This window comes from Mesoplodon bidens, assembly GCF_964165515.1.
Source record: "Mesoplodon bidens genome assembly, chromosome: 12".
Classification (NCBI taxonomy): Eukaryota; Metazoa; Chordata; class Mammalia; order Artiodactyla; family Ziphiidae; genus Mesoplodon; species Mesoplodon bidens.
The window spans coordinates 83,956,008-83,968,322 of NC_138168.1; the positions used below are offsets into that span (position 1 = coordinate 83,956,008).

Below are 12,315 nucleotides of genomic sequence, written 5' to 3' on the forward strand. Positions count from 1 at the left end.
GGATTACTGTTTTGTGAAATGCAAAACCCAATGATATGTGAAGAATAGTACTCCAGTAGAACCTTAGAACCTTTTAAATAGAACTTTCCCATCACCCCAGAAGTTTCCTTTGCCCCTTGGTAGTCAGCTCCTCCCTCCACACCCAGCTCCTAGCAACCACTGATCTGTTGTCTTTCCTGACAGTTTTGCCTTTTCTGGAATGTCTTAGAAATGGAATCATACAGTCGGTAGCCTTTTGAGTCTGGCTTTAGCTTCTTTTAGTTAGCACAATACATTTGAGATGCATTTGTGTTGTTGCTTATATCAGTAATCAGTTCCTTTTTTATTGGTGAGTGGTTTTCCGTTGTATGGATGTAGTCCATTGTTTTGTGTATCCGTTCACCAATTGATAGACATTTGGATTGTTTGCAGGTTTTGACAATTTTGAGTAAAGCCTCTATAAACATTCTCATACAGGTTTTCAGGTGAACATGTTTTCATTTCTCTTGAGTAAATACATAGAACTGAGATTTCTGGATCATGTGGTAAGGCTACTTTTATTTTATTATCTTGCCACAGTAGATTACTTTAAAAAATCAGTTCTCGTGTTTGAATCCCATGTTTTTAAACCAATTACTCATATTTTCTTTTGCCATATGGTACTGCTGTCTGTGGTGGAACCAGAGGGTTCCTCCTTGATAATTTACTCTTCAGGGGAGCACTGTAATCATCCATCAGCACTATTTCAGAAAGTGACACTATTATTTCCTGTCAAGGTGTGCCCCTTGACATGAAGTAGCGACGTGAGTGTCACTAACATGTGTGGTGCCTTCCTTCTCCTTTGGGTCAGTCTTTGTTCCGAAGCGGTGCCTTTTCAGGTTTCTGTTAGTTGTTTCCAGTCTGAGCTGAGTGAGCCTCATGTGTCCCCAGGCATCCAGCTCTTCAGTGAGCAGATGAAGGTTTGTAATTATCTCCCTGACATTTTTCTGTACCGAAATGCCCATGTCCTGAATTACCAGTATTTTTCGATTGTTCACAACTAGAGATTCTTTAGAGACAAGGCCTGTATGGCCCTTTATTACAGAAGATTAATATTGAACAATTTTGAACTCAAAAAGGCATTAAAATAAACTCAGTTGCAAAGCTTTTTCACACAACTAATACCCATTTCTGAAGGCTTCCTCTTTTTCTCGTACAGTATTTTTTAGACAACATGCTTATTTTGGAGAGAGGAAGACTGGGCAGACTGGAGTAGTGGTGTGCTCTCAGTTAGTTGCCTTGAAAACTTGACGACTTTAATGTATTTACATTAGGTGGAGCATGTTTTAAAATCTTGTTAGGTCTACAGCTGTGACATGGAGCTGTGTCAGATTGTGGTTTATAAACATGTATTCATATTTTCATTGTGCTACAGTCCTCAACACATTCATTCCTACCTATTTATTTATTTGTTCAACAATTATTTATTGGGCTTCTACTCCATGCCAGGCGTTTCTCTAGGTAAGAAACATACATCAGTGAATGACACTTGCAAGGTCCCTACTCTTGTGAAGTTTACATTTTAGTAAAGGGATAAATAAGCAAGTTTCAGGTGGTAATACCAGCAAGGCAGAGGGGCTCTTTGAGGAGGCGACCTTTAAACTGAGGTGTGAGTGATTTGAAGGGACCAGTAAATAGAAAGACCTAGTAGCAGAGTGTTCCAGGAGGACGGGACAGCAAGTGCGAAGGCTGTGAGGTAAGGGAGGGCCATTTTCAACAACAGAAAGGAAGCCAGTGTAGCTGAAGCATCATGCATGGAGGGAGAGTGGTGGGACTGGGGATCAGTGAGGCAGGCGGGAGCCACTCAGTTTAGCTTCTTGTGGACCACCATGAGGAATTGAGATAGCATGTTATGGTCTTGGGAAGCTCCAAACAAGGAGTGGAAATGGAGGAGGGACTTGCCTGTGTAGATACTATAAGTGCTTTCAGAACTGCCTTTACTAGCGTAGTGTTCTTGCCTGGAACCCTGCCAGTAGATGTATGGCACCTAGAGTTCTTTTATTTAGAGCCTTAGTTAGCTTTTGCTATGCAACAGACCAGCCCATAGCTTAGTGCTCAGAGCAACCAACACTTAACATAGCTCATGATCCTTCAGTTTGACAGTCTGGCCCGGGTATTTTTCCTGGTTTCTGCCGGGCTCATTCTCCCATCTTCAGTTAGCTGTACTGATCTGCTAAATGGCTCCGCTTCTTGAAGTTGTCTGGCTCTTGGCTGGGATGATGTGGTAACAGAACCATACGTCTCTTATCCTCCAACAAACTAGTATGGGCTTGTTCACATGGTGGCTGGTTGACTTTCAAGACTATGGTTAAAAGGGTGCATTGCCTCTTGAGTCTTAGACTTGGAAGTGGTACACTATGCTTTCTCTTGCTGCATTCTGTTCATCCAAGCAAATCGTATGTCCAGCCCAGATTAAAGGATTAGAGAAACAGACCCCACCTGCATAGTGGTGGCTATTTCTGCATACTGTTCTATACTCGAGGTCTGTTTTCTCTGAGCCATATCATGAGTTTGGGATTGCTTTGTGAATCTTAAGTGAAGGTATCCTCACCCAGTTAGAGAACATAATTAGAAAGAGGAGTGTGACCACAACGCTCACAACCTTTGTTTTAAATTTAACAGCCTAGGATATGAAGATACAGCTAACATTCTAGTATAGAAGATAATGTGAGCACAACACTTGCAGTGAAAAGTGTAATTATAACATATCCATTGTTTGTCTTGAAATTGTATTACACTGTATTAAGTATAACAGAAATGGTGTTTGGTGTATAGATAATAATTAATACTTATTAATATTTATCCATTCCCTATATAGGTACAAGTTTTTAGTTAATTTTAAATACATTCAGAGAATGGATGTTCTACTCAGAGCACTTAACGGTAGAAGGCATCACTGTGTGTTCTATTACCAGCTAACCAAACACCTAGCAGTTTCTGCAAGCTGTGTCCTTGAGCTGTCATGTGGCCCGTACATGCTAAGAAGAAGAATGAGGAGAATAATAAGTAAGAGAAGAATGCTGTCAGGGTTTTACATGGTTTTTTTAAGTGTTCGTTTTTTAAATCGATTACAAAAAAGTAAATAATAATGATAGTAGTGGTAATAATAAACAATAATAATATTAAAAAGACGAAACAAGTTCCTTGCTTGCTAAAATTAAAACTTTGCAACCCAAGGTGAGCTGTCAGTGTGCTTACGTGAGAGGGAGAGGGAGAGGAAGAGAGGTGGGGGACGGAGAGCTTTTCTTCCTACAGTCTCCATTTCCTAAACCCTGTGACACGGTTTTGGAGAACAATTTATTTGTTAATGTCTGCTTCTCCTTAATGTATAATAGGTAAAAGTATGCATAATCATTCTAGTTGGTGTATTGGTCTTTTCGGACCGGCCAAAAAAGAGACACAGCAATCTTTGTAAGTAGAATAGTATCTTTATCCCTTGAACATCAATCTAGGCAAAAATTATTTTTTCTAAAAGCATTGAATTCTTAGTAATTTACTTGTGGACAAATATTGTGATTGCAGATTCCATCAGATTCTTCTCCTCCTCTCACTCCCATCTGCCTTTGGGTTGAATACCTCACAGATAATTTTGCTTTTCCCATCCCTACCTGGAATTGGAGGCAAACATGATATCATTTTAATGTTTTATTATGGTGAAGATATGGTATGTATGATCACTGGAGAAAATAAGGGATCATTTTGCATCACAGTTATTCAAATGGAAAATTAAAACTGCGTGTCCTCCTCCCGTTGTTATTTCAAAATAAATTATAGATGGATCAGATACTTAAATGTAAAAAATAAAAAGTGAAACGTATTAAAAGAAAACATGAATGAATGTTATAAAATCCAGGAGTGGACAAGACAATTTCCAGCGTGGCACATATTCTGGAAGGCATGGAGGGAACAAATGGATAGATTTGATTATTTATAATGTCAACTTTCTGTTTTTAATCGTACTTTAAAATTTTAACATGTTAAAAGCATTTCCCTAATTTATACAATATTTCTTGAAAACTGAGTTTTTCATGATTATTCAATGGTCAATCATATATCATACTTTGTTTAACCATTCCCTATTTTTATACTTTTTTCTAATTTGTCATCATTTCAAATAATGATGTAGTATTCATACTTAATATATAAACATTTGATCAAAAATCAGATCACAAAGATTTCTCTAACAAATAGGTTGCTGGGTAAATGGGTATGAATATGTTTGAGGCTATTGATGTATAATGGAAAACTGTTTTCTGGGAGGGCTGTTCTTATTTACATACCCATCACAAGTGTTGAGGGGTCTGGTTGTACACACAAGCGCTGACTACTATACTTTTAAGCTTTGCCAACTTGAAAGATAAGACTTTTACTTACATTTCTGTGATTATTATTGACATTGAACAATTTATAATGTTATCATTGGCTTATTTTATTAACTAATTACTTTTAATTGAACAAGAAAAACACATGCGTTGGTGAAAAAATTCTTACACTGTGAGACAAAATACAATGAAAAATAAGCCTCTCCCTTGAGGCAATCACTGATGTGTTTCTTGCATATCTTTACAAAATAGTCTAAGTGTATCAATCATATTAACCGACTCCCACTTTTATTTTTAACACAGATGTTAGCTTACTATGTACACTATTCTGATTCTTTTCACTTCATGTGATATCATAGAAATTTTCCCTTATCTACACAGATAGACACACCTCCTTTTTAACAGTATTATAATATTCTACTGCTTAGCTGTATGAGAACTTATTAAACACCCCCTTGTTGATGGACATTTGGTTGGTGGTTGTTTTCAGCTTTTTAGTGTTGCAAACAACTCTGGTAAACAACTTTGTAAATCTTTATTTTTGCACTTGAATATCAGTGGAATTGTTGGGTTAACACCTAATCACATGATATACATTTTGGTGGATACTGCCATATTGCATTTTATTCCAATATATGTTCTTATCAGTGCAAGACCATGATTTGAGTGATTTCCCACATCTTTGTCGATATTATAATTATCTAAGTTTTTAATCTTTGGTAATCCATGGTGAGAAAAATAGAATAATGTTGGTAGTTTTGACTTGCATTCTTTTAATTATGAGTAAGAATCTTTGCATGTAATTATAAATCATCATTATTTGTTACTTTATTTCTTTTTGTGACAGTGTGATCCCGATTTTAGAATCTTTATTAAAATGGGACATAGTTTTGTCAATTTTTTTTTATATATGTTTTTATTCCTTTTCAAATTCTTTTCCCATTTAGGTTATTACAGAATACTGAGCAGAGTTCCCTGTGCTATATAGTAGGTCCTTGTTGGTTATCTGTTTTAAAAATAGCCATGTGTACATGAAAATGCTGCTGAATATTTGTGTTTTCTGCTTTAGAGATGAAAGTAAAAAGGGCTTTGAAAGTGATTCAAGAAAGGGGAAGGTACAACCACTGTTACTTCCAAATTCATGAATTCACATTTTCCCAATTTTCTTAATAGAATGATTGGAAATTAAAGTGTTTTATTTTAATTTTGGCAGAGGGAGGGCTTGTTAGGGTAATTGGGAGAGAGAGAAGCCAATTGAAGGTTTTTTGCTTGATTAGAATGAAAGAACTGTGAATGGTGTAGCTGCTTCTGAACTTGGCAGATTGAATTTCCACAGTGGTTTTAGAAATTCTCTACAAATGGAATCCTTTTAGGCATGTGAAGTGTTGATTGTAGCATCATTTGAAAGAAGCATGGTTTAATGGTAAGGGCTGGACTTATCCCGGACTTAGGAAGCCTCTGCTTAGGAAGTCTCTGCTTTGTTAGCCCACACAAATCCCTTCACACCTTATACCTCAGGACCCCTTGACAGGTTCTCTCTCCCAGTGATGTCAGGTATGCTTCTCATCAGTATATTCAGAGTCATCTTTGCATTTGTTACAGCATCTGTGTGGAGAAGGAGAACACTGGGTATTATGTCCTAATTTTAATTTAGGTAAACCTGTGACCTTTTTTCTGGATGATTTTATAATATTGCCAGTTTTAAATCTCCCTAAACTGAAGATTAAAAAGAAAAATGACACCATGAGTAATCTCGTCTATTCATTTCTGGATTGAATTTATTTTTTAAATGAATGTTTAAATACATTTTACCCAATTAATAATAATTTAGTGAAACTCACCACTTTTTATCTCCTACAGTACTGAGCACGTCTTACATGTAGTAAATATCCAGAAAGTCTTTGTTAATGAGTCAGGTAAATGCAGACTATCAGCACTTTATCCCCCCCACTACATTATTAAATCTTCACACTTAGAATGTACTGATTTTTTCCAGTTGTAAATTCTTGTTTTAACTTAAAATTGAGACTACATCTTAGTAGCCTCAATTTGCTGATGGTTGTCTAATAACTAAAATCCCATCAGATAAGCACAAATCTACTTCTAGCCTATTTATAGGAATTATAGATGTTGGGCTTATGAAATAGAAAATACTTATCCTCCTTCTGTTTTCAAAAGATTCAAATTTATGATAAAAGAACAAAAAAGCTTAGCTGATTTCTGTTGCTAGTTAAGTTTAATGACTACCACCTGAAAATCATGTGTGACAGTTGAAATACTCCCTTACTCCCACTAGAGGGGGATTCCTTCCAACTTAGGTAAAAATGCTATTAGATACAACATGCAAACCTCTGTGTGGCGTTGATCTTTCTTTTTTATTAAATTGAAGTTAATCTCACGTTTTAAAAATCAGCTGTCCTTCTGTAGGTATTGCAATTAAAATCCTACAGAAATAGAAATTATAAAGGGTACTGAACTAGAGTGCACATGTATTTAAACCATAGTGCTTTTGAACAAACCGTAAATTTTTAAAAGTTGCTTTAATTAAACTGGTTAATACTTGGGAATTTCAAAACATCACTTTGAGCCCTCCTGGAGATAAAGTCTAGGGCCGAAGATGAGGCTGACCTTTTGAGATCCACCTCCTTGCTCCAGTCCCCAAGGTGTGTCTTCGTCTCTGTCTGCTGACACACCACATGGAGAGTTCCGAAATTCCACTTGAAAGTTTTGGTTTGCTATCATCTGAAGTTGTCCAGTATATTAAAGCCATATCTTTAAATAGATTTCTATCTGCCACTGAACTTTCTTACTACTTTGACTTTTCGTACTGTGTTGAGCAAATGCAGAACTCACTCTGGAGATGATCTTTGCAGATTTAAACATATAGTATGTTCTAAAAGCAATTCTATACATATTAAAATATCATATCAAGAGCGAATGTACCTAACACTGAGGTATGCAGATACGAGGTGTGTGTATAATTCAAGAGTAAATGTCATATTGTGTTTATAGTAGCTAAGATTTGGTGAATTTGTTGCTTGTGCTTTTCCTCAACTAAAGTTTCCAATGTTGATTAGAAGTTTTAATGTAAAAATATTTGAGGTTAGTAACCTAGCGTTGTGAAAGGCAGGACTTAGGAAATTCAAACATATGTAAACTGCAAATAACTGAGTTTTTGGGGTTTTTTCTTAAAGACTGTAAGAAGATCTTGTTTCTAAATCTAACAATTAGCTTTGGAAATCTAAGTGTAAACAGAAACGCTGTCAGTGAATCTTACAATGATCTTGTGCTGTAGTTATCCAACATTTCAGTCTTTAGCCTAAAATCACATTTGGTATCAGCAACATATGGTTTTCATCAAAACTAGGCTGCTCGTCCTCTCAATATCGATCATGCGTTTCTCTTGCTTTGTGCACCAACCTCTGTCAGGTACCAGGTGGTGGGTGAGCGTCACTTTCAGTAGAGCGGTTAGAGAGTACAATTTGTTTCCTCATTTCCTCTGTGACCCCTTTACTTTCAGACTGGATGACAGTCTTATTGCAGTGATCTTCCTTTCTGTATTTTCTCCCCCGCAAGGGAAAAATCCAATGTTTTTTTTATAGCAAGATACGTTGGATAGCCTGTATGTTTTCTACTTCAGTGTCTACCACAAATGCCTGATTTTAAGGTGTTTAAAACTAACAGTGAGGGACTTCCCTGGTGGTCCAGTGATTGGGACTTCGCCTTCCAATGCAGGGGGTGCAGGTTCGATCCCTGGTCAGGGAGCTGGGTTCCCACATGCCTAGAAGCCAAGAAGCCAAGATGTGGAGAAGAGGCAATATTGTAACAAATTCAATAGAGACTTTAGAAAATGGTCCACGTTAAAAAAACAAAAAACAAAAAACCACTAGCAGTGAAGCCAGGTAGTCTGATATTACTGCCCCACCTCCACTGTCTTCCCCAGACACTTAAAAAATATTCTTGTTTGTTCTGTTGCTTTCTTTCCTTGCTCTTTTCCATCATATACTGGTACTTTTTAGTAGTCAAACTTAAACGCTTTATACACCAGACTGAATAATTAGGTTTAAAAAACAGTAATGATCAATACACGTCTTGTTCCACACAGCTTTTAAAATTCATGTTAATGAGCTCTGTCTTCTAATGCACGAGACTGACAGGCAATTTTGAAGTTTTGCCATCATTTCACAACTTGTTGCTTAGACTCTGCCTGCCTTTTCCTGAGTATTGCTTTCAGGAAGTCTTGCTCTGCAGCATTCCCGAGATTCAGGACTACCCACTCTGATGTGAACGAGACAAGAAATTACTAGCAGCTTTACAAGCATGATGAAATTGCTTTATGGAGCATAACTTTCCCCTCACTGACAGTAAAAGTTCAAAAAGTATACACAGCATCTTGTGATTTAAGTGAGAAGCATGATTCTCCTAACTTCCCAGATCATTTTGAGGAACTTATACCACCACTTCAACATGATAGCAAATATATTAATTGGATAGGTGCTCACCCTGTTATAAAACTGGAAGCCAGGGCAGCGACCTGGATTTATACCCACTCATGAAGAGACTCACAGATCTCTCTTTCTTGACACCTGACATAAATTGAATGCCAGCTTTCTCAAAATTCTTAGTTCTGGGCCATGCCTGTGCTCTGGTGTCTGCGGTTAGACTCAAAGAAGGTTTTTGATAGTGCCTAAATTATTTTTTTCCTTATGATTTCAGGTTGAAGTCTTGACCTCGGAGGATACTGCCTTTGGACTCAAGGTGTGTAGTCTGATGTAGCTTGTTGTATAGGTTTCATCAGCTCCCCTAAGTGGATTGGAAGGCTCAACAGAGAGGACTTGTGTTTTTTTAATCAAATGGAGAGGTCCTAAAGTCTTCCAGAGTTTCAGATTTCCCTGTTATTGGGATTAAGATTAGATTATGGTGGTATTTTCTTTTCCTTCTTTCTTTGTTGTGGAGAATATGAGAAATAGTATAGGAGACCAAGAGTTTTATTTAGTAGTAAATGACTTTTAAATTTGAATTAGCCATGGAATAGAATTTACTGAAATTCCCACGCCCCCAGGTTGGGGGCTGTGAAATTCAACCACTGAATGGTATCAGAATGCTGTGTTTAGTTCATAATTCTAACTTCATTCATTCATTTATTTCTTATCCCTGCTTCAAATATTTATTGGACCCTTATGTTCCAATCACAACTAGATTAAATCTCAGCTCCTGCCCTTGAGCTGCTCAGTCAGTTTGTAGGTACAGGCCTCTAAACAGATAAATTATCCTGTGGTGTGGTTGTCCCCATGCTGAGTTATGCCAAGGATGTGGAGTGTGGTGGAGCTGAGTGGGAAGGCATTCTCGGAGGTTGATCCCTGGGCAGGGCTTGAGGGCTTGGCTTGTATTTAGGCAAGAGAGGACAGGAGAAATGAGAGCTGTTTTCAGGTCAGAGGAGAACCATGAAAAAACTCAGAGGGAACTAAACGTAGTTACATTCTGCTTCTGTGGCAAGCTCTAGGGTTGAAAAGGTTAAAGAGTTGAATTTTATCCTACAGAAAATGCGCAGCTATTACAAGATGTAAAGTCAAGTAGTGGTTAGATTTGCAACCTAGGTAGGTGATTTGGGCCACTTTGTGGAGGATGGGTTTGCCAGAGACCAGCGAAGGGGTTGACTAGGTCAGGTGAAAGGTGATGTGGGCCAGAGCTGGCATAGTGGAAGAGGAAAGAGATCCTTAAGAAGTAAGTCTGCAGGACCTGAAGATCACAGATACGCAGGGTAAGGAAGGCAGAGGAGCCGAGGGTGAGATCAAGGAATAGATTGGATGCCCTGAAATATAGAGCACAGACGGAGGAGTCACAGATTTTTAGAATCATAGTCTTCCAGACCTGTAGTTCTTCTTATTAGATTTACTTGCCTTTTGTATGTATTTGCTAGTAATTCTTAAACCACGTAACTAAACTGGTGAGAAGTACTTACTAGGGGAGCCTGACTTTACTCTCATATAGCTGTATAGAAGGACAGCCTAGGTGCCATCAATTACTTTGAAAATCACAAGTTTTGGAGGGTAGTTGGTGAAAACCTGAGAGCGTAAGGTACGGGTGCTCTTACTTGACTCCTACTTGCCCTCCTAGATGCTTGGCATTTTGTTAGTACAGTCAAATTAGTTGTGCTGCAAGTACAGGTGGAACGACGTTGTAATACTACCAAAATCAAAACTGTTTAATGGTTATAAGCTTAGCAAGGTATTACATTATAAATAAATATAAATTAAACGTAAAAAGACATTAACACTTTATAAATATTTAAATATTTGGTAAACTAACTCAAGTTTTATAGCCTTAATTTGTTTTTTTTTTTGCCTCTATGTCTACTAAAAATTACTAAAAGAAAACTAATTATAAATAGAGCTGATTTGGTATTTGCAGTATTTAACATATGGTCGTCTTCTGAATTTTTCATTGTTTATTAAATACCCAGCATGCATGCAGAATATTCACTGAATATTTAATAAACCTGTAGGGTCAGCTCTTGTGAACTCATCTCCACAATCCTCCATACTTACACTGAGTATGCAGCAGGATTGTGGAAGATTATTGTACCAGCAGCTCTCATGGCTTGCCCCACTGTGTAAAGGCTTTGCATTTGGTTTACGGCTAAACTAGCAGATTGCTTTTGTAGCCTTAAATTCAATTTGTAGGAACACAATTTGAAATTTTTTCCCCATGATTGAATGATTTTTAAAGAGTTAGATGCTTTTCACTTTTGCATATCTACTCAAAAGTGTTCATACATGTAACTGTTATCTGTAAGTCAGCAAATATATTTTTATCTTGTTTCTTAAAAGGTCTAGGTATTCAGTATCGGTCAGGTTTTTGAACACTTTTTCGGAATTGATCTTTTTTCCTGTTTCTATATACACTGGGAAAAATAACTCAAATCTGACTCACTGGTAACACATTAATGGCATCGTCTTGGTGGATATGGAGTATGTGTCTATCCCATATACGTCTCTGATCCTTTTAGTGATCTTTAATGTGCCTTTGATCTTTCTTTACTTTTTCTTTTGGACACTATCTAATTACTCGTTTCTTGCATGCTTCGTTTTCTCCCAAGTCGAACTAAAATCTACAAACTTAATATTTACTTAATATCTACAAGCATGAATTTGTCAGTCTCAGTGGAAAATGACTTAACTGTGTTGGGGCCCAGAGGTGCAAACAACCTATTTCTCTTTATGAGTGTGGTGAAACTGTAACCCAGGAAAACAATTTTGCAGTCATTCAGAACTGTCATACCTATTGTGGCTGTTTTAACATTAATTTTTTAAAGCTAATCTAATAGGAAGGAAGTATCTACGCTCTTTCTTCTTCTCCACAAATCTTAATTTTGCACAAATCCTGATTCATTGTTTTATTAGGCTTATCTCAGTCAAAGGTAACTTAGAATTTGAACATTTCAACTGATTTCTAGTGGTTCTGAGTTTTGTAACTTTGGCGGTTGTTTCTATACGGGTCTAGTAAGATGCTAAATTAATTTAAAATTATACTTCTCACAAACAAGAATTTCAGTAAATATAAGAGGTGTTTGAAAATTTAAAAACGAGCAAAGATATTTGGAAAGGAAAGTTCTGCAAACTATAGACTGCTGATCTTGACTTCAGCTGTGATCAGGACTTGAATATATTAAAAAGTTTATAATTCTATAGAATAATAAATCAGGAATCTCCGAGGCAGCCAACATGGGTTGGTTCTTTTTACAAGAGAAGTACGCCTTCTATGTCATTAATATACTAGGTAAAGCTGGTAGTGATAATGAGACGATAAATCAGCTAAGCAAACATATATATAATTATATTGTTAAACGTCGAAAAAGACTAAAAATCTGACTTTGTTGCTTATGAGTTCTACAAAGAAATTTATAGTAGGGAAGTAAAAGAGAAATGAATGAAATATCTCTGGGTTGTTAAAAAAGAAAAACTATGTAAACATA

At 36.8% G+C, this 12,315-nt stretch overlaps 1 protein-coding gene across 7 annotated transcripts in view; it reads left to right on the forward strand.

The window, feature by feature from the left end:
* ARID1B (AT-rich interaction domain 1B) overlaps positions 1-12,315 on the forward strand; it is a gene marked incomplete at its 5' end in the record, with an annotated part of 416,596 nt that overhangs the window by 237,484 nt on the left and 166,797 nt on the right. For 4 of the 7 annotated variants that reach the window (XM_081251587.1, XM_081251591.1, XM_081251588.1 and 1 more), the window contains one exon: positions 9,057-9,098. The exons of the other annotated variants lie outside the window; for them this stretch is intronic. In XM_081251587.1, the coding sequence (XP_081107713.1) occupies positions 9,057-9,098 (42 nt within the window). The remainder of the gene's footprint in view (positions 1-9,056; positions 9,099-12,315) is intronic. 7 annotated transcript variants of the gene reach the window in all.